This window comes from Onychostruthus taczanowskii, unplaced genomic scaffold, assembly GCF_017590055.1.
Source record: "Onychostruthus taczanowskii isolate IOZ18803 unplaced genomic scaffold, ASM1759005v1 scaffold107, whole genome shotgun sequence".
NCBI lineage: Eukaryota > Metazoa > Chordata > Aves > Passeriformes > Passeridae > Onychostruthus > Onychostruthus taczanowskii.
Genome location: NW_024497297.1, coordinates 1138740 through 1161142, shown reverse-complemented (window position 1 = coordinate 1161142; position 22403 = coordinate 1138740). Strand labels below are relative to the sequence as shown.

Here is a 22403-nt window from a genome sequence, read left to right as displayed (position 1 = left end):
TGGAAGCACAGTGGGCAAGTGCTGCTCCAGCCTGCAGCCTGTTTCTAAGGCTAAGTCCAAGTACAAGGTCCCTGACAGGGAAGTCCCACTGCTACTGCAGTCACAGGACTTGGGGCACCTCGTGAGAGTAGCACTGACACTCTCAGAAGAGCCCAACCCCAACCTGACACCAGAAACCTCCTTTTTGCCTGTGAATGAAGCACAAGTTCATAAAGTTACAGCTGCATGGCTGTTCCCTCCACAGCTGTCACAGGCAGTAAGTGCTTGTGTTCTCCATCAAAGGCCAGGAGACCAGGAACTCCATGTTGGACACTTTTCTGCTTTTATTTTAAAAAAAAATCCAGAATGGATCCAGTAACAGTTTTATTATCAAGGAAATTGTTTTACCATAAGCAGAGAACAGACACAGGATGGAGCAGAAGGCTTAGACAAGCAAAGCATTGAACTTCCACGCTGACTCCTTGGTAAGAAATAATGTTACAGCTGAGTTCGAAGTAGCCCCTTTCCTTCAGAACAAGGGTACCAGCCTAGCTCAGGGCTAAATGGTCTCCAGCAATGTCCCCAGCCTTGCCCCTGCTGCTCACAGCCCTCCACCTGCTCCCAGCTCCTCAGACCCACAAGGAGGGGCCATGCAGGCCTTATTCTCCTCCCCATGCTCGGACAGCTTCCATCTCCACCCTCCAATTTCACGACATGGTTTCCAAGTTTGGATCTCGGATTTACTACACCATTGTGTCAAGTATTAAATGATCAGCCAGTCCCCAGGTGCTCAGGGAACACACCAGGGCCAAACTCCTAACTTTGTCTGGCATGAATTAACTTTCATCAAGTGACAATTTATCTAGCAGACACATCACTAAATTTATACATTGAAGAATTTTATATATAGAATACTGCAAAAACACAGTAAGTCTGAATTCTGCCCCTTGCTGCTCAGGAAGGTCCCTTCTCTCCCAAGCATCAAGAAAATCGACCTCTTCATCGTTCTCTCATCAAGGAAAGACAGAGACTCCTTATTGCTTCTCCTCCTTCTGATCTCCTGGACTTCCAGAACCCTCTCGCTCCGAGGCCATCTGTGAACAAACAGGTTTATTACTTCTGGTAACAACAAACTGCTTCTCCTGGCCATTTTTCCCTGGCTGGCCGCTCAGGTCAGCCCCAGCCTGGAGAACCCTCCATCCAGTGCAAGGAGCAATGTCCACTGAGAAGGGAAATCTTCATCTCTGCCTGAGCTCTGACAGGGAGAAAACAATCTTCCCATTATGCCTTTTCCCAGGGGATATAACAGGCTGACAATGCAGAACTGAAGGTTTGGTTTGACATCAGGAAAGCAGCTGTTCCCAGTAAGGACAGCTCAGCACCAAGGTCACCTGGGCACTGTGCCACTGTCATGCTGGGACACCTCCCTGGCCAGGTGCCAGGGGATGGGAGGGCCTTCCACTGGGAAGGAGATGGAGAAGAAAATCCCAATGGCCTTTACTGTGGCTTTAGGCAGACTGAACAGGAATCGTGTTTTACAATCACCCTGAAGAAAGTTCAGGAGTTACTTGACTCCTTCAGGCACTCCATGCACTGAAAGCCCTCTCCTTGCTCTTCTGGATGCTCCTTACTAGGAGCTTCCCCCTTTCCGTGGAATGCAGTACAGTAACAGGAAACCCAGCCTGGAAGCACGGTCAGGATTTCAGGCCTTCAACTCTCCCTGACATTCCTCAGCTGCCCCTTCAGCCAGTGTCACTCAGAGAGGGCTGCACAGAGGCTCAGCACCACCCCCCACCCGAGAGTTCAGCGTCCTGACTCCCCCCATCCCTGAATGTGAACTGGCCATGCACCTACCTTCTTGTATGCCATTTCAAAGAGTTTCAGGGAAGCCTGCTGCAGGCTGGTTGCTGCCTGCCTGATGTTCTCTCCTGTTTCACTATCTTTACGAGCCAGAAGTTCTCGCATTTTAGCAATTTCTTCCTTTAATTTGTTGCACTGCAAAGAAGATGCAAGGGTGAAATGCTGCACTTGGTTCACTGTTAATCTCTATCCTGTCATTTCACCACCTGCTAGCCCCCTTTTCGTGCCAGAAGCCATGAAGTGAAGCCTCAAAGTAAGCGTGCAGGGCCTAGGACTGTGCCCAGCTCCCAGGGGGCACCTGTCCACTTCACCAACAGTGTCCCAGTTGGCATTAATGGGGCCCTATTTGCTGTCTGGGCAGAGGTGCCAAGAACAGAGCTCTGCAGGGCCTGACCACTGGCCAAGGCCTGGCACAGCTCACCTGGCACAGCATGCCAGGGCAGTGGACAGTAAGCTGGTTTCCATGGATACTGAAGCCCTGCTAGGGAGCTGGTGAGCAGGGCTGCTCCTGCCCTGGTCAGTCCCTGTGCTGCAAACCAGCAGAGCGGGCTCAGCCTGGCCCAGAGCCATCTGTCAGTCCCTGCACAGGCTGGCACTGCCTCCTTCCCTGGCAGGCTGCTGGAGAGGGCTCCTGGGCACGGCTGTGCCAGCAGGGCTCACAGGCACGGGCACAGCTCTGCAGCACACCACAGGATGGGGACACAGAGTGATGGCCACCATCAGCACCAGCCAGCACAGGCTGCCCCCACCTCCCCAAGTCACAGGGAACAGTCCCTGCAGGGAACAGGGATTTAGGCTCCATGCTCCTGTGAGAGGAAACCCTCTCACATAATTCCAAACAAAGAGCCAGCCATTATCTCGGAATCACAGAATGGTTTGGGTGGCAAGGGATCTTAAAGACCATCTCATTCCACCCCCCTGCCACGGTCACTCACCCAAGTTGTTCCAAGCCCTGTCCAACCAGGACTTGAATATTGCCAGAGATCCAAGGGCAGCCACAGCTGCTCTGGGCACCTTGTGCCAGGGCCTCCCACCCTCACAGGGAAGGATTCCTTCCCAATATCCCATCCAGCCCTGCCCTCTGGCAGTTGAAAACCACTGCCCCTTGTCCTGTCCCCATCTGCTGGCAGACAAACAGCCTTTAACTGACCAGAGGCTGCTACCAACAAACTGTAACTGTGCTCCCTCAGACACCTCAGAGCCCCCAGGAGCCCTTTAATTCTGCTTCCCACAGTTTTTAAATTGGTAATTGGGTACACTCTTCTAAACTTGACTTTTGAAATTCACAATGCAACACCTTAGAGTGGTGTGAAAAGCACTCCTGGATATTAAATACCCATTTCATTTCTAAGAGAGAAAAACTGGAGTTAAGTGGACACTGATTTTATTGCCCCCAGGTTCCTCGGTGCTGTGCATGCACTGCCAGGAGAACACAGCAGCTGTGCCTCTGTCCCTGTGCTAACAAGGGCGGGCACTGTCCACAGTCTCCAGGCTCGGAGCAAACCCCCCTCTGAGGAGCCAGCCACAGCACAGTCCTTATCACCGCATGCAAGGCCATGCCAAGGACACAGCTCTGTCAGAAACCTCCCATCAGCAGCTTCCAGGCGCTCAGAGCCTCAGTGACACCGGCCTGGCACTTTGCAATAGGTTATTTGCCAGCACCCAAACCCTGTTCCCCTAAGGATGCCTGTCCATTCTCCCCTCAGCCACACTCACCCCCTCCCAACGAGTGTTACAGCCAGAGGTGCAGGGCTGTGCCACCTACACTCACCAGACACACAGCCAGAGCTGGAGCCACTGGCCAGAGCCAGCTGGGAGTTGAGTAGGAATGTGAGCAATGACTTTGTGAGGAATTCCATGTGCTGTAAAACTCCCGCATCAGTAACCACCTACCTCATCTGCTGGCAGCTGATCCTTGAACTCTTCCATCTTGGACTCCGTGTCGTGGATGATGCCCTCGGCCATGTTCACGGCCTCCACGCGTTCCTGGCAGAGAGAGAGCTCGTCAGGGCTGCTGCCCACACCGCTGGTGACAAAAGTGGTGACATTTCATGCCCCAAACTGCCAAGCTTCATACAAGCTCCCAGCCAGGGTCCTTCTTAATGGGGCACCAGGGCAAGAAGAAATGCAAGCAAACCATTTCTAGGTGCACTGTGGCCTCACAGGGCCCTGAGAGGAGTCTGTGCTAGCCAGCCCTCAGGCTTTCACTCACAGTCACTCCCCTAAACTACAAGTGACCAACCAAGCACCATCACTGCTGGCATATAGGAAAGGACAAGACACCTCAGGGACAGCACACCACACTCTGCTCCATGGGAAAGCAGCAGAGCTTTTGGAGAACATCCTGAAGCTTCTTCAGCAACAGGGGCACTAGAGACAACTCAAATGCTGGGTGGTTTTACTCATGGTCCCTTATTAAAAAACTCCCATTTATGCATTCCTGATGCTTTTATGGCAGTAAAACCAGGAGCAGAAAAGTGTAACGAGGCAATGTTTGAAAATTACAGTTATACAAGTGATCACCTTGCTCTGCGAGCTCACTGGCCAGGGGTGGGTCCCACTTCAGGATTACAAGAGGGAGGAACTTATCCAGCATATAAGATACAAAGTAAGGCAGCAGAACAATTTTCAGTGCAGCCTCTTTAGACACCAGACATCCCCCTACGCTCCACAGCAATGATGAGGTTATTCAAACAGTGGGACTTTCAGAGCAAGGTCTTTGAAAGCTCCCCAGCTAACATACAAATGCCCATCAGCCACTGCTCTGTGGCTTTAGAGGTTCTGAGGCCAGGCAGCGCTGCTTCCTGGGAATTTATTCCATGCCTTCTCCCCTTCAGTCCTCTTCTGACCCCTTCCCTACTGGGTGCAAGATGTACAACACTGCCTGGATAGCTGAGACAGGCTCCTGCAGGCTGAAGGACACAAAGTGGATCAATTCCATGTGCCAGTTTCAGCAATCACTAAACACATGCTGGTGCCACATCCCAGAATCAGTCTGTGCTGTGTCCGCTTAAAAATCAATGCTCATTTTTAGTTGCATAATTCATTATTACTACCCACATTAAATGAATTAGTTCCAACCATTAATCTTGTATGTATTTCAGGTTCCTCCATGGCAAGTGCCAGTCTTTACTCAACACAGCCAGTGAGGATTTCCATCACCTCCTTCTGGCCTCACCTGCACTGAGGCCAGCACTGCTCACAGGGACAAAGCATTCCAGGTCAAATGCACAGCAAAGCGGGACAGTGGAGAGCAGTGGTGACAGAAACCCTCGCCAGAGCTGCAAAGCTGTTTGCCATGAGCAGCAGGCCGGTGGGTTTGCTCACTGCTGCCTCCCCATCCCAGGAATTCCTCAGGGAGCAGCAGTAAATGCAGTCGCACAGGGCAAGCGAGGTATCCAACCTCAAGACCCAAATGCCTCCGCGAACACCTTTGTGCAACCCTGGAGCGTCAACTGAGCGTAGGGAAAGGAGCAGACACTTGGTAAGAGCTCACAGAGCAGAGCCCTGGGTCCCCAGGGGTGGGCACAGCTCAGAGCAGAGTGCACAAAGCAGCAGGTCCTCTGCTCCCTGAAGGTCCCGCAACCCCGTTACCTTTCTCCGCCTGTCTTCCTCGGCGTATTTCTCTGCGTTCTTCACCATGTTCTCAATTTCATCCTTGCTGAGGCCGCCAGAGGACTGGATAACAACTGCAGCAGAGAAGGACATGAATAAAGGATCTGCTCTCACCTTTGAGGAGAGGATTATTCCCCAGCCTGACAGCAGCAGCCTCCCTTAGAGACTCTGCACCCAGGGAGGCCCCACGAGCAGGGAGAAGACTGTGACTCTTTAAAGAGCCACTGATGCTGCTGGCAAGGTGAAAGCCTCATCTCCTGCAGCTGCAACTCCCCAGCTCTGCCACACACTCCCTGCCTGCTGGTCTGCAAAGTCACTCTGGCCAGTCCTCAGTTAATCCTCCTGGAAAGTGAGGGTGCAAAACCCTCAAACCAAAGGAGCAGATTAGAACCGCAGAACTAAAAAAAAAAAATCAAAACTAAAACCCCTCAAACAAACAAACAAACCAACCCTCCAGCAAAAACCCAAACAACAACAAAAAAATTCCAAAGAGAAGGAATGGTTTCACCCAAGATTCCTTTTCCTGTTGGAAAACAGCCCAGGCTTGGTGGCAGGGTAAGACAACATTTCCCACCCAGCTCCTCACATTGCCCTTAATAAGGAATCGAGCATGATTCCATTGGCAGGCTCTTACATGTCCCCTCCTTGGTATTTTTCCTCTATTAGTGTCAAAAAGCATAATCCAGATTCAGGCTTTACTGCAGGAATTAGTCTAATTTCATTGAAAGAGGACCAATATCCAGGATACCTCAATGCCCATAAAAGTGCATGCTACAATCACCATTTAAAGGAACTTTTCTAAGGAATATTTGTCAATGGTACAGAACCCTGAACAAAGACACACACACAGAGGTGTCCTTTGGATAGAGATGTGGGATGAGCAATTCAGCTTTGTAATCAGGACCACAGCTATCTAAGGGTAGGCAGCTAAAAGTAATTCTGGTTGCCTGTCACTAGGAGTCTTTTACTCAGCAGTAGAAGGCCACCACATGTGCAAGATCTCCTAAGAAATCCAAGTAACAAGCAGGGTGGTTTTGGTGCCAACCTGCTGCCAAAAAGCCAAGCAGTGTGATTAAAAGTAGCACACACCCTCCAGTTGTGCATAGTTAATACTTCTGCTAACTGAAGCATTTCACGGCTCAAGGGTTCTCTCCAAAAAACAGCTGAAAGGCAGTACAGAGGCTTCCAGTTACAAGGGAGAAGAGAGTTTTATTTCCTATCAGGGGAATCTGTAAATGCTTAAAATTAATCTCCTGAACCCACCACAGAGCTTTAGAAACTGTCAGCTGTGCCATTAATTACCCCAGTACATGGGGCCCAACATTTCACTGCACCACAGAGCAGAATACACTGACAACTTGAACTCCCTGAGCCTCCTGCCAGATGGAGACACTTCCAGCCTAAACAGAAGAAAATGGACAAGGTGGTTACAGGAAAAACCTGCTGCTTCAAAATATCCCAGTATCCAGACCTTCATAATGGAATATAACAAACAGGGTCTTGGTACAGGGCTGGTCCACTCAGCTGTACACAACACACCCTGGAGTCAGAGATCCTCCTGATTTGATTCTCCCTTAAAAGCTGGTACCTCACTGCAGCCAGCCTCACAGACAGCAATCCCTGTGTATTCCCAAAGAAACAGCACTCCCACACAGCTCAAGGACAACTCATACACAGTGCTGCATTCCCAAACTCCAACTTCTGTCCCCTCAGGGTAACACAGGGCACACATGACTGCCCCAAACACCTTGGTGTCAGAGCACAGCCCACCAACACCAGCGGGCCCTCGGTGAGCCACCCTGCTTGCCCAACACACCTGGGCACTAAGACACAGCTGATCCATGCAGGAAACCCAGGAAACAGCTGCACTCTGCTCACATGTTGCTGCAATTATTCCAGATGGCAACACCAAGGCAGGACTGTCACACAGGGCAAAACCACTTGGAATATGGTGAAACCTTGCCAGTGAGGGCTGCCTAAACACTGACACAGGCAGGTACTTCATCTCTGCCTAACATGCAAGGAAGGACAGCATCCACTGGCAGCAGCCTCTGGCAGCAGGTTACTGGAGAGGGCAGAGGCTGTGTGCTTACAGAAGCTTCACTGCCCTACCATAAACCCACAGCTCAGCTCTCACTTATCCCTTTGCCCACCCTCCTTTCCAGGGGAGACACAGGCTCAGATGACATGACTTCAGCTGCATCTGTGCTGCACTGGCAACAGACTGAAGAGTGGGGGTGACCCAAGCACGGAGCCACACGCATCCCCACCCTGGACTGTGGGACACCACCCATGCAGCACTGCAGCACACTCTGTTCCCCTGGAGTCACTCAGTGTCTCTCAGCACTCCCTGTCCCTGTTAGGCCCAGGGCACTCACTCTGCTGCTCCCGCCCGGTGCCCTTGTCCTTGGCTGACACGTGCACGATGCCGTTGGCGTCGATGTCGAAGGTGACCTCGATCTGGGGCACTCCCCGCGGCGCCGGAGGGATCCCGACCTGAGCAAGGACAAGGGTTGGCCATCAGCTCCCACAGGGACAGAGCTCAGGAGACAAGGGCTGGGCACATCACACTGGGCACCTGATACTGAATGAACCACTAACCAACCCTCAGAGCTGAACCTGTTAGTACCATGCTGTGCACTGGGATCCGATTTCTGCCCTGGAAAAGCGCACAGAAATCACAAGAGAGAACCCCCAGGTTTGCTTCCAAGGTGGTAAGGCTCTGCTTTATTGCTACACAAGCCCATCTTCCATAGCTGTAGTAGGATGCTCGATTTCCCCAGTTCTGGACAGAGATTTCACTGTCCACCTCTGGGGAACCATTCTAAGACAGTGAAAGGCAGCACAGCTTCCTTCAGAAGTACAGAAGGGCACAGCCCTTCCTTTCTGAAGGTTCTTCCTAGGAGTTCACACAAACTTGGACAGATTAACAGTGCCAAACTTTGCCACCACTGACCAAACCCATTTTGCTGAGAGAGCTGGCTAGGTAGCCCAGCTCTGTTCTCAGCAATGCTAGAACACTTCTGTTCCCCAGGGAGCAGGGCGTGGGCTCAGTTCATGAAGTCTCCACACGATTCTTCAGAATGATGTGTTGACAGTTTAACATCATGGCACACACACTGCAACCCTACAAACACACACCCTGGAGTATCTCAGCTCACACTGACTCTGCTCCCAGGGTCTCACTAGGCTGAAATGGGCTTCTCTGGGGACTGCAGGTGCCCTGGAGCTGCTCCAGGTCCCATCTTTGCTACACCAGAGTAGAGGCCTGCATTCAGATTATCTGCTGGTAGTGGTACTGCACAGGCTTTTTTATACCCAGAGAGCCCTTCCTGGTGACCAGGCCAGTAGCCCCAGTGCTACATGGGAGAGCTCAGAAACTCTGAGTTCCTTCTTCAATGCCAGCTGGTCCTCAGCCACAGAAAGGCTGTCTCAGGGCCAGGCTGCGCTCCTGGAGGCTGCTTTTGTGCTAGAAAGGGGTCAAATGTCTTCTGTAAGATGACTCCCCCTCAACACTGCCTTCAGGGGGCAGCTGAAATGGAGAAGGCTCTAAACATCTCCCAGAAGGTTAAATCTAAGGTCAGGAATAGAGAAGCCAACGTACCAATGTGAACTGGCCAAGCAGTTTGTTGTCACTGGCCATCTCTCTCTCTCCCTGGCACACTTTGATCTCCACTTGTGTTTGCCCATCAGCAGCTGTAGAAAACACCTATGGAAAAGGAACAGGAAGTTACTGTATCGCTAATTAGAATACAAACACCTGCAGTTACAAGCTGACTGAACAAGGAATAAAAGGAAGCTGCTTGGAAGGGAAAATCATGAAATGCTTGCTGCTCCTATTTCCTCTGACAAAACTCCAGGGCATCAAGGCTAGCAAGAGCCAAGCCAATGTTTTCTTGCCCTGTATGCACCTGGGGACACAAAAACTGGCCATCCATGGCAGGAGCAGGTTCCAGGGCAGCCACCACACCCCAGAAAATCTCCCCTGAAGCAGCAGGCTCCAGCCCACACCCCAGGCAGCTCAGGTGTTATCAGAGAGCACACAGCAGCAGGCCCAGACAGAGCCAAGGGAAGGAAGGGATCACACCCAAGGCACCAGGACATTACAATGCAGAGAAAAGATAACCCCTTCCCAGGCACTCAGCCAAGCAAGGGCTCTCCCATGGGCGTGGTGCTCAGTCCCAGAAGGGCTCCACACAATCCTTCTTCAGAATGATGTGTTGACAATTGACATCATGGCACACACACTGTAACAAGCCTCACCAGGCCACAAACATCCTGGCATATCTTGTCATCATTAACTCAACTGCCCTCCCCTCTTGGATACAAAGATAACCAGAGATACTCAGTGGCTGATGTTAAACCTGATTTCTCCACTGCTTCTCTTGTCAGATGAGCAGACAAAACCATCTACTGGGATGCTCTGGGTGGCCTTTTCTGAGTTGTCTGATAGCACCAGCAGAGTCCCACCCATTCAGAGTCAACTCTTACCTGGCTCTTCTTGGTGGGGATGGTGGTATTCCTGTTGATGAGCTTTGTGAAGACACCTCCCAGGGTCTCAATGCCCAGGGAGAGGGGAGTTACATCCAGCAGCAGCACATCTGTCACATCACCAGCCAACACCCCACCTTGGATAGCTGCTCCAATGGCCACAGCCTCATCAGGATTGACTGCTTTGCTTGGAGCACGGCCAAACAACTCCTGCACAGTCTGCTGCACCTGAGTGGAGACAGAGCACAGCTCACCCATGGGGGAACCACCACAGCCACAGCAGCCTTGGCTCAGCTCTATGTCCTTATGCTGCTGATACCATGGAAGCCTGAGACAGAAACACTGAGCCTCAGCTCTCTGCCTGCTCCCTCACTGCCCACCCTCCTGCACAGCACTGCATGCCCTCATTCCAGCCCAGACAGCCCCTTCTCCACAGGCTCTGTGTGTCAGCTGCAAGGCAGTCCCTTCAGTGCCTTCACACAGCCCAGCCACATTCCGAGGGAATCCTTCCAGGCTTATCTGGGAGTCAAGGACTGCTCCCTGGGAACTGTGCAAGCTGACACTGAGCAGGACACAGCTGCCAAGAACAGTACAGCTGTGGAGGAGCACAGGAAAGGTAAAAAAAGCCAGCAGCACAGTTCATGTTGTTTGTGCGCAGTAAAGGGAAAAAAAAAGGGAATTGTATAAAGAACAGTGCTTTCCAGCTCTTTATTTCATGGACTGTTTCAGCAGAGATGTGTTTTGTCAGCACTCTGAGCTCTGCTGTCAGCTCTGCCCTGCTCAGTCCTTCCCCACATCTGTGCTCAAGATCCCAACAGACTTCCTGCTGAAGCATCCAGACAGGAATGCACTAGGGTCTGCCCCAGGGCACAGCTCAGAATTGCCCTCCTCTACCCTACAAGAGAAGGCTGTGGGGCTGGGCCTCCTGCCCCAGTACAGGTGTTGGGCACACCAGCCTGGGTGAGTGGGACGTGCCTGGAAAATTGCTGGAAGCAAACACCCAACTCTGCACTGCAGCCAGGAGACACCTGCCCAGAGTGCTCATTACAGAGGTGACTCTTATGTGTGAACATGTAATTAAATGCAAGCGTTTCCCTCTGGAGGTGCATTTTACAGTACAAAACAATACTTGTACCCACCCATGGTCCATCTCCCAGAGTACTGGCCTTGGGAGAGGTCCAGAGGAGCCACATTCCCCCCTAGCAGGGGGAAGAGAGCAGAACAAAGTACTCAAGAGAAGGCTTGGCTGTGTACAACACACTGGCACCAATTTCAGAGGCAGAGCATTGACTACAGACACTGAGGAAGGCATTCTGTCAGCTCAAAGCTACACATGGCTGGGGGTTAAGAGGGGAAGAAGAAAATAAAGAAACCAACCAATATTTAAGATCTGTCTTCCACCCCTGAAGGACATATAATGTTTCAGGAAAAGGTTTTGTGTTTTCATCACTTCATACATATGTAATCACACCATTTTTCCTTTATCCAGCTGGAACAACAAGGACTTTGGGAACATACAGCAGAGTTACTCCACCTGAGCTTTGGCCAGAACAGGAGCTTCTGTTTATCTTGCTGCTCTGGCTCCCCTGCCTGGGTGACCTTCTGCTCACACCAGTATCACCCTCCACCCACCAGGCTCAGTAATACAGGGAGGAAAAACCCTCCCACCAAACCCCAAATCAACCCCAAGCAGGACCATGAACACACCTACTGTCCTAGAGAGGACCTGCAAATCACAAAGCAACAAATAGTCCAAGCCTGAGTGATCCCTCTGGAGTGAGATTTTGGTGCTCTCTGCAGGAAAGGCCAGGCTGTACCCTTGGAGGGAGCAGGGAACACCTCTGTTTAGCTCTGGGATGGAGGAGCAGCAGCAGAGCATGGCTGGAACAGGAGCAGTAAATCACCCGCAGACAGCAGTTATCTGCACAACTGTGCATGTCAGCACAACAGGCTTTAAAGCTACCTGCTGAGCTTATCTCCACAGAACTAAGGGCCAGGCTTTAGATAAGAAGTGTCTGCAAGAGCCAGGTAAATGGGCCTGCCAACAGCAGCCTCCAACAGGTAGCTCTGATTACTCACAATCAGCAGGTACCAGAGGGGTTCTGCTCAAGCAGGTTCTTCATAGCTGGAAGTGCTGGAAATCCCTTGGAAGGCAGAGATTGCTAACAAGTGGCTGTCACTGAAATGAACCTTTACCACACTTGAGTCCACAACAAGAGGAAATGCCCTGTACTTCTCAGCAATGCCGCTCGTGTCCAGTGCACACCGGGATGTCAGGCTGCAGCTGGACTTTCACCTCCCAGCACGTCCCCCTTGACTCCGTACAGCGCAACTCAGCTCCAGCCCCAGGTCCCAGCTGGGATAAGCAAACAGGAGAGGTCCTGGGCAGTGCTCCCATGGGACCCTCAGCGCTGAGTCTGCCCTGAGCACTCACAGCTCCTCTGTCCTGAACCCCCACAAGCAAGCACAGGGCAGCTGTGCCAGCCCTGCCTGAACAGGCCCTGAGCTCATACCTTTGGCATTCTAGTCATGCCACCAACGAGGATGACTTCCCCAATGTCACTCTTGCTGACTTCAGCATCCTGCATGGCTTTCTGGCAGGGGGCCACTGTCCTCTTGATCAGGTCAGCCACAATGCCCTCGAACTGCGCCCGACTCAGCTTCATGTTCAAGTGCTTTGGTCCGGAGGCGTCCATGGTCAGGTAGGGCAGGTTGATGTCGGTCTGTGGCATGGAAACAGGCTCAGGAAAAACCAGGAATGGGCTTTACATCAGCTAACAGGTTCTGTTTGGCCTGTACTGAGGTATCTGCTTGGCTTTCACCCTCCAGCAGAGTTTAAGTGGCAGCAGGCACACTTTTATGTTTGACATTTCAGAAGTAAGAAAATTATTTCGTTCCACACCTCATGGTTACAATTGTTAAACCCCAATTTTAATACTGTGTTACTTCAAGGTCTTTCATTGTTGAGCAAAACAATTTGTCACAGACAGGAGGTAGAGGGAGAAACACTGGAAGTGACAACCTTAATGCTGTTCCTTCAGCACAACACAGAAGAAAGCCCATCTGCAGACTTCCAAAGATTCGGCCAACTGACTGACACTCCACGCCAGGTAAATTCCTTAAAGGCATTTCCTTCCCTCCTGGCTGTTCTCTAAATACCAACAGCTCATGTTCAACAGCCACTCTGCTGCCATTTAACACAAATTTAATTAGAGCAAGGAATCATAATCCCCACTTTAATGGCTGTTTGTCACAAGCTGGATTTTTTAAAGCAAATCGTATACTGAAATCATCTGATTCAAGTGCTGAGTCATGCTGACATCAAAAGACACTACAATCCAAAGCAATTAAAACATTAGTGGTTTAAGCTCTAGAGATTAAGTTTACACAAGAATTAAAGCAGTGCTGCTGACTAGAGGTGTGCACTCTCTTTATACACAGTGTAGTCAAAAGGATTAGGGGAAAACAGGACTAAAAGCAAGTGGTTTTCACTTCACTGCTAAAGAGTTAAAGAATTCAGTCTTTCCTGGTATGAACAAACTGCATTTGCCAGCTCTTGAGCTCATAAAACAGAGCTTGCTATGTCTCTGGCAGAACTATGCAGCCATTGTGACTGCCCTCAGCTCCTTGCTATAAGCTCCCCACTGGCCAGCAAAAAGACCACCATCAGATAAAATTAAAGATGCTTATTCAGAAGCTAGAACTTGGCAGACTCCCCATTTCAATTACTATATAATTGACCTTAATTTCACTTAGCCAGGACTATTACACTCCCAACTTGCTACTTCTCCAGTTCCTTATTCAGTAATGAATAAAAGACACACTTGACTGCATTAATATACAAAGCTGATGGAAAAAAGGAGGGAGGGTGGCTGCTGCCCATTGTCCAGCCAACTTGTCTATATGCAAGTAAGTCAAGATTCTGTACAGGAATTACTACACAAATTAGCTATTTCAGTGGAATGAGTAGCACCAAGGTTTTGGAACTGCTTGCACAGAGCTGTAAGTGGTTCCAGTAACCCAGCAGCACTGGCTAAATTCCCTGATGCCCATCACACTTCTGAAGTACAGAACAGGTTGGGAAGGTCACATTCCCTGCAAGATCAGAAGCTGTGGTGCCAGAAAAAGGGCAAAACTCAGCACCCAACAACTCAGCTTTCAGCAGCGCTCTGTGGTCTGAAAGCCCACCCTGCTGAGTGACCAACTGTGCTAGAGATGCCACTGGGTTACACAGAAGAAAAAACATGTCATAGAGCTTAGTAAACAAAGCCAGTGCAGAGTGTGTGTCTGCTAATGCCGTAATGGATGCTCTGGATCCAGACACGTACCTGCACAGATGATGAAAGCTCACACTTGGCTTTCTCTGATGCTTCTCTCACCCTCTGAAGGGCCATGTTGTCTTTAGTCAGGTCAACTCCCGTCTGAGTGACAAAAACAAGGTGAACAGACTCTCAGCACCTGCTCAGGAGTAACATCCCTGCAGTTCACCACTCCGAGCTCTTTACTGAAGAGCTATTTCTAGAGCAGACTGCCATGTGCACTGTGCTGCTCTCTCCTTGCTGCACGGGTAGTCAGCATTTCCAGTCTGCCAGCCCCCTCTGCCCCACAGGTGATCATACAGTGAATTACAGACTGAAACTTGGAAAAGCTGCTGCAGCACAGAATAACAAGACAGGATTGAATTAGCAAAGGGGTTGGAATTACATGGCAGTTTCCTCCCAGCAACCCTTGTTTGCATCTGTCCAGTCACATTCAACTGCATCACAGATGTTTACTTTTAAAACTAAGCAGACTGTGTATAGGACAGTCCTGCTATACCAGAGAGAAAAAAAGGCAGAAGTTCTGCTATTCTGCATCTTCCAGGAAAGGAATATTCCACTTCAAGAAAAGAAGAGGAAGAAGTGGAAGCCAGGCTAAGTAGTGTCTAATCCTCTTAAATTCCAGCAGTGCCAGAGGTGACAAGTCCTAAGAATTTCAGAGAATGCTCATTCTTCTAAAGAAGTGAGGTTGAAAAGCAATGTAACACAGAACTGTGCTCTCAAGAGACACCTTACCTCTCTCTTGAACTCTTTCACAATATACTGTAGCAAGGCCTGGTCAAAATCTTCTCCACCCAAGAAAGTGTCACCATTGGTGGACTTCACCTCAAAGACTCCCTTCTGGATTTCCAACACAGAGATATCAAAAGTGCCACCACCCAGATCATAGACTGCGATGCTGCAGGAAGAGAGGCAGGACAATATTACTTTCTCCACAAAGGTGAGTGGCTCAAACTCCCTCTCCTCAAGAGATGATGTGCAGAACGCACACTGGTGCCCACACAAGTTCAAAGCCTCTCTAAAGACAGCAGTGAACAACCTCAAAATGTCCATACCCCCTGAGCACCCAGAGTCCATGTGGGGGTCCCTGGAAGATGTGTTGCACAAAGCCTGACCTTGCCCATTTTTTCAGAGGGCAGCTCCTGCCTCTCCAAAATCACACTTCTCACATGCAATGACAAGAGCAGGGACACCAGAACTATTACAAAATGGCTTTTTTTTCCAGAATGTTTCAAATGTAATGAGGCTTTCCCAGCATACCTCAGAAATACAGAAAGTCTAACAAAAGCCTGCACTTCTGTAATCACCCCCGACAGCAACAGAGGACTGAATGCAGGCAGGGGAGCTGCAAGCCATGGACAGCTGGCACAGCTCAGCAGAGCTCCTGTGCTGCCCATCAACACCTCTAGTGACAGCCTGTCACCCAGCTGTCCTCAGCCACACCCACCACTGCCTCAGGCAGGTAAGGAAATTAAATTGACACTTGGGTTGGATAATTAAGCTGTAGCTGCAAGTTGTGAATTCTCTTTAACAAGGTTGGTTGGCACAGAACAGAGGTGACATTACAGAGCTCTCACTAAAAGCTGAGTCCACCTTGGCAGAACTCCAAGCAGTGCTCAAAAACCCAGCAAGCAAAGGAGACAAATCCCAGCAGGTTTATTTCAGAGGGCTGGTGTTATGCACTTACACTTTGTCTTCAGACTTGTCCAGCCCATAGGCAAGTGCAGCTGCTGTGGGCTCATTAATTACCCTCAGGACATTCAAGCCAGCGATCTGCCCAGCGTCTTTGGTAGCCTGAGGAGGAAAGGGGAGAGTGCTGACTGCTGACAGAAACTGAACGCAATTTATGAGCCCCAACATCTCCCAGCTTGATGTACCTGTCTCTGAGAATCATTGAAGTAAGCAGGGACTGTGATCACGGCATTCTTTGCTGCATGCCCCAGATAATTTTCTGGAAGAAAAAGGAGACAAAACGGAAGTTATTCTTGTAAGAATGCCAAGTTATCACTCACAGAACGGGTGGGAAGGGACCTTAAACCCCATCCTATTCCATACCCTGCCAGGGGCAGGGACACCTTCCACTATCCCAGACTGCTCCAAGCCCTGTCCAGCCTGGCCTTGGGCACTGCCAGGGATCCAGGGGCAGCCACAGCCGCCCTGGGCACCCTGTGCCAGGGCCTGCCCAGCCTCACAGGAAAAACTTCCTCTTACTGTCTAACCTAAACTCACTCTCTTAGTCTCAATCTACTGCCCCTGTCCCATCACTACATGCTTTTGTAAATAGGCTCTCTCCATTAGTACCTAGTTTGAAATTATTTCTCCCAACCTACAGAAGACAGGCTTGCTGTTTGCTGGGAAAATGCACAGGGAGCTGTGCAGAATTCCAGTCCCTCCACAAAACACGGAATAGTTTGTAGACTTCTGGCAGCATAGCAATACACCTCTGCAATTCCATCAGTGAGTGGATGCCACTGTAATCCATTATCTGACAGCCTGTCTTTTTATTGTGTGAGACTGAAGCTGTACTCCATTTTTCCACATGTGATGCCCTTAAAAGTTACTCATTTTCATCCCATTTATAGAATCTCTGCTGTTGCTAACACTCAGCACAAGCAATGTACATATACCAACTTCATAAGTGTTTGAGACAGCAAGTCAGAAAAATATCTATCGCACCCTATTTTAAGGTCTCAAAAAAGAGAAGTCACCAAATGCATATTGAGACCTGCTAAAAACTACAAATGTGCACAATGCAGTGTGGAAGCACAGACAGGACTCATGGCTGTGCAGCAGCCCTGCACAGAGCTTAGACACTGCACTGCTCTCTGCTGCCTGCAAATCCACCGCTGAAGCCAGGTAGCATCCAGGCCAAAAGCCAGCAAGCAGATCCCTGCTGAAGGCAGATCGGAGTCAGTCAGATCTACCACCTCTAGATGCTCACACACCACACACTTGTACTTTACTACTGGTGGAGCTCTGGCAAGTGCCCAGAACCTAATACAGAATATACAATAATTAATGAAGCTTCAGTCTTACCCTCCTCACGCTCACTGGACACAGTGTTTAACAAGTGAGGGTGCAGAAGGCACTACTGACTGTTCCCTCTCTGTACTACACTTAATTTCCCCAGAAACTACCTAAGGAATTGAGCAAGAGAGGACACATTTCTCCAGGCCAATAGGTATTTTCCCCTAGTGAAGATTTAAAGTCACCACTGCTTAATTAGCTATTATGCCCCAACAATGGAGTCCCATGAACACTCCCTCTCTCCCTGCGTGCCACGTACCCAGCAGCTGAGTAGGAAAAAAGGCACCCCAAGCCTGGCTGCCCCAGCCTGTGCTCAGCAGCAGCCAGGGAGGCACAAGGACTGCAGCTTCCAAGGAAACGGAGCTCCCCCTTCTGAGAGAGTGCGAATTCAACCAGAGTCAACTCAATCAGCAACCGATTCTGGTATGAGTATCCCTTAAGTAAAGCACTGTTACACTTTGCCAAAGATTCAAGAATGAGGTGGGCACTGATCTTCCTGGAGGCTTCCTAGGAGCCCACTCTGTTCCCTTCCCCCATCTGCAGCCCTGCTCTACGAGGGTTTAGTATCAAGAAAGCGTTGTTATGGCTGAAGCACTTCCACGTACAAAGCACAGAGACAGCACAGAGCAAGCTGTACAAACCTGCAGTCTCCTTCATCTTCATGAGGACAAAGGCACCGATCTGGCTGGGAGAATAGAGCTTCCCGTGAGCCTCCACCCAGGCGTCCCCATTGGAGGCACGGACAATCTTAAACGGGACGTTCTTACTGAAAAGCACAAAACTCACACTCAGTTTCTGCAGCAGCACAAGCCCTATACCTATATGAGTATCAGCAATGAACACGTGTAGCTCTAAACAAAGAACACTGAACTCGCCAGCAGAGCTCCAGATCCAGAGGTACCAATTACAGATTGCTGCGGCCAACACTTACACAACACAAATAATGTACATATACCAACTTTATAAGTGTTTGAGACGAGTCAGAAACATATTACTACGCCCTATTTAAGGTCTCAAAGAAAGGGAATTAAGTCATCAAACACACAGATGGGACTCATGCCTAGGCACCAGCCCTGCAGAGAGCTTACACACTGCATTGTTCTCTGCTGCTTTAATCAGACACCTCATTTAATCACAGGCCTGAGGTATGATCACGCAGCTTTGATTGCAAGCACCCTCAAGAATTAGAAAAATCTGCACTGCAAGCACCAGCAAGCCTTTTTTTTTCTTCTCTGGAAGCCTTAATGTGATCAGCAACGAATGCAGCTAAACACAGCCCGGCCCTCACACAGAAGCACCGCAACCTCGAGAGCTGAGGGCACAACAGCTTCCCCCAGAGCAGGGCCGTGTCCGGAAGCAGACCAGGCCACGCTACCCCCGCGGTGTCTGCTGCCCTGGTGCTGGCAGCGGCACTGTCCCCTCACTCACATGTCCTTCTTCACTTCGGAGTCGTCGAAGCGGCGGCCGATGAGGCGCTTGGTGGCGTAGAAGGTGTTGTGGGGGTTGGTGACCGCCTGGCGCTTGGCCGGCATCCCCACCAGGCGCTCGCCCTCGGCCGTGAACGCCACCACCGACGGCGTGGTCCGGGCACCCTCCGAGTTCTCCAGCACCTGGCACAAAGGCAAGAGTGACATCCACACTCAGCTCAGGGACACGCTGGACACGCCCCACGCGTAACGCTCCTGTTCTACTCACTTTCGCCTGCTTCCCTTCCATAACGGCCACACAGGAGTTGGTGGTACCCAGGTCAATCCCAATAACAGCGCCTTTGATCGCTTCTGACCTGGACAGCACATCAGGGGAAAGTAAAATTACCATTAAAGGAAAATAATTCACTGCAAAGAAATGTCCAGTCCCAAAGACAGGACAAAGTGATTTTCCACTCCATGTTGAGGCAAATCCAGGCTGTATCCTGATCTAAGGTGTTCTCTGACTCTTACACTCAAATTCAAGCTTGTGCCTCTGTTCTGAGCCAGACTACTTACAGGCAAACCATTGCTTGTTAAAATAAGCATATAAAGTATTATTTTTCCCCAGAATATCTTTACTTCATATAGGTATTTATATCTTCTCAACAACCCTTAAGAGTCTGGTATAAAAAAGCCGTAACTAACTTTGTTCCTACAGACAGGACTGTTTTGGGTTACTTTTGATCACAGAATCCCAGACTGGTTTGGGTTGGAAGGGACCTTAAACTCATCCACTGCCACTCTCTGACATGGGAAGGGACACCTTCCACTATCCCAGGCTGCTCCAAGCCCTGTCCAACCTGGCCTTGGACACTTCCAGGGACCCAGGGGCAGCCACATCTGCTCTGGGCAACCCTGGTGTTCAAACTTATTTGAAAACATTCAAATAATTTTGAATGAGTGAAAAATAAACAAATACAATTTATTATGTTACCATTGCTTAGCATGGGGAGAAGAATCCACAGTGATAAATCACTTGGCCCATGCAGGGTGCTCTGGGCCAGAGCCAAAGCAAACCACCTTCCTGATCCTCAGGAGCAACAAGTGAATTTAGTCCTGAAAAACGGGAGTGGTTCTCACACAAGACAAATCTGAACCCTTTCTTCCTCTCTGGGAAGAGTGCATTACCCCTCCTGAGGCTCAGAGAATCCCTGCACCACAGCTTTGTTCACAGACAAAGGCACATTCTGGGATGGAGAAGGCATTCTGCAGCAGAGCAGGACTGTTTATTCCCAGGAATGTCACCTTCTCTGTGCCCAAGCTGCCAGGGGCTCTAACTCCAGTTGCAATAACAAAGCAGTGAGCTTGGAACATTCAGCTGTACTAGACAGACCCAGCTTTCCCAACACAAACAGATTTCCCAGCCCATGGCCTGAATCAGCATCAGCCACAAATATCTGAGTAAGTCACACAACCAACTGCTCCCTTCATCCTGCAACAAGGAAAATGAGTGATCCAAATGCATGTTTGAAATGAACTTTATCTTCAGGGCCATGGATCCAGACATCACCCAGATCATGTCAGCGTAAAACAATTTGTCCTAATAGTGTTTGCATTACTTTTTGGTTGGTTTTAATCAAACACATCTCAGCAATCCATGCTTTACGGGCACTGCTTGTGGGGGGAGCAACAGGGAACAGCATTTTCAAAGCTCCCCTGGAGAGAAACAAGACATTAAGAAACAGCCTTAAAAAAGTTACTGGAGGAGGCTCCAGTTTTATTCTGCTGCTTTGGCTCTGTTACCCAATCCCTGGCTCCAAGAATCAGTTTTGATATCAGGAAAAGCGTAACCATAAACACCAAGAGCCAAACACGACCATCCCAAGGAGCACTTACGCGTATTTCCTGCTGGATGCTGCTCTGAGAACATTTTGGCTGAGGCCATTCCAAAACGTCTGTAAAACAGAGACATTCAAATGAGAGTTTAGTTTAAAACATCAAGAGATCTTCAAAGCAAGTCTTTCAGAAGCAGACAATGTCTGAAGCAACACTGCCCTACTACAGTGTACCCTCTTTAAACACTTAACTGCAAAGGAACTAACAACTTAAGCAAGACTCAAGCTGACATAAACAGCACCCCCCCAATTACTGCACTAATTAATCTGCCACAACCTATGACCAGAACCGAGGTATTTCCCTCATACAGAACAATCTGTGACCATGTTACCAGGTAAAGACATCTCCTAAGTCAGCAGCAGATAAACATTAACCCCATTTCTCAGAGCTCTGTGACTGGTCAGCAAGAAAAGCCCCACGGCATCCCTTGAGGAACCTGCAGCTGCGATTCCGCTGCAACTCCAGCTACGCCCCAGTTTGGCAGTCCCTCTGCACGTGTAAAGCAGCATCCCGGAGACTTCGGGAAGCATTAATCCTCTTTCTGATTAAGAACAAACTTCTAAAAAGATATTTTAATGCGAACGGGATCGAGCCGAGACTACTCTGCTGATATTTAAAGACGTAAGGCCCAGGCACTGAGCACGGGTGGCTCAGGCTGCGACAGAGCAGAGCCAGCAGGGCCGGCACAGCACGGGGGGATTTGCGGTCCCCGCTTGTCCCTAAATCGCCTCTACGTGCCCGATCCCCGCTGTCACCGTCACGGTGAGGAATCGAGCGAACACACTACAAACCTCCTTAACACAGAACACACTCAAACACGTAAAACAGGCTCCTCTACACGCCCCAGGACCGCATCGCCCCGCAGCCACATGAGCCCGCTCTTAGTAAAATCTTGAGCACGAAAAAGCCGCGGCCTGGGCCCGGACTCGCCCGCAGGCAGCGCCCTTCGCCGCTCCCCCAGCCCAGCCCGCTTCCCCGGCTGTGTGTCCCGGAGCGCTCGGGCCCTCACGGCCCGCACTGTCCCCCCGCTCTGTGTCCCGGAGCGCTCGGGCCCTCACGGCCCGCACTGTCCCCCCGCTCTGTGTCCCGGAGCGCTCGGGCCCTCACGGCCCGCACTGTCCCCCCGCTCTGTGTCCCGGAGCGCTCGGGCCCTCACGGCCCGCACTGTCCCCCCGCTCTGTGTCCCGGAGCGCTCGGGCCCTCACGGCCCGCACTGTCCCCCCGCTCTGTGTCCCGGAGCGCTCGGGCCCTCACGGCCCGCACTGTCCCCCCGCTCTGTGTCCCGGAGCGCTCGGGCCCTCACGGCCCGCACTGTCCCCCCGCTCTGTGTCCCGGAGCGCTCGGGCCCTCACGGCCCGCACTGTCCCCCCGCTCTGTGTCCCGGAGCGCTCGGGCCCTCACGGCCCGCACTGTCCCCCCGGCCCCTCAGGGCGCTGACCTGCGCGGGGCGCGCGGGCGGCGCGGGCGCGGCGCGCGGCAGCAGCAGGGGCAGGCGGCTCGCGCTCAGCATGGCGGCAGCGGAGGACGGGGCGCGCGGGGCCGCGGCTCTTCTGGAAACCTCCACCCACGTGGGCCGCGGGGGGGCCGAGACGCGCCGCAGGACCCCCGCCGGGGGCTGACTCCGATAATGCCTGATCCCACCTCTCGCTTTCGGCGCGCCGCTCGGACTCCGCACGGGGTCCGCAGCTGCACGGGGGCTTCCCGACACGGATGCACAGCTCGGTGTACAGGCTGGCCCGGCTCGAGGCAGGACACGGGCAAAGAAGCGGCGCGGTGCACACCGGCGCGGCTGCGACAGCCCGGGTCC

The 22403-nt window shown here is 51.0% G+C and overlaps 1 protein-coding gene and 2 non-coding genes across 3 annotated transcripts; all 3 read right to left on the bottom strand.

The window, feature by feature from the left end:
- Positions 1-299: 299 nt before the first annotated feature.
- On the bottom strand, positions 300-22403 carry HSPA9 (heat shock protein family A (Hsp70) member 9). Its single transcript, XM_041417619.1, has 17 exons — positions 22035-22403; positions 20597-20655; positions 18987-19074; positions 18720-18901; positions 17933-18057; positions 16142-16215; positions 15952-16058; positions 15000-15162; positions 14274-14366; positions 12459-12668; positions 9946-10173; positions 9059-9163; positions 7833-7950; positions 5434-5528; positions 3733-3825; positions 1834-1974; positions 300-1073 (listed from the first exon to the last, which is right to left on the bottom strand). Exons 1-17 carry the CDS (start codon positions 22104-22106, stop codon positions 1014-1016), a joined length of 2013 nt encoding a protein of 670 aa, XP_041273553.1. The 5' UTR covers positions 22107-22403; the 3' UTR covers positions 300-1013.
- Positions 8500-8568, bottom strand: LOC121343522. The gene has a single exon (XR_005953718.1). It is a non-coding gene; the product is annotated as a small nucleolar RNA SNORD63 (small nucleolar RNA).
- Positions 9625-9696, bottom strand: LOC121343516. Its single transcript, XR_005953717.1, has one exon. It is a non-coding gene; the product is annotated as a small nucleolar RNA SNORD63 (small nucleolar RNA).

Coding starts and splice junctions, on each gene's coding strand:
- HSPA9 (XM_041417619.1), bottom strand. CDS start 22,106: ATGCTGAGCGCGAGCCGCCTGCCCCTGCTGCTGCCGCGCGCCGCGCCC. Junction 15,163..15,951: donor GACAAGTCTGAAGACAAAGT/GTAAGTGCATAA, acceptor CTCTTCCTGCAG/CATCGCAGTCTATGATCTGG. Junction 14,367..14,999: donor TGAAAGAGTTCAAGAGAGAG/GTAAGGTGTCTC, acceptor TTTGTCACTCAG/ACGGGAGTTGACCTGACTAA.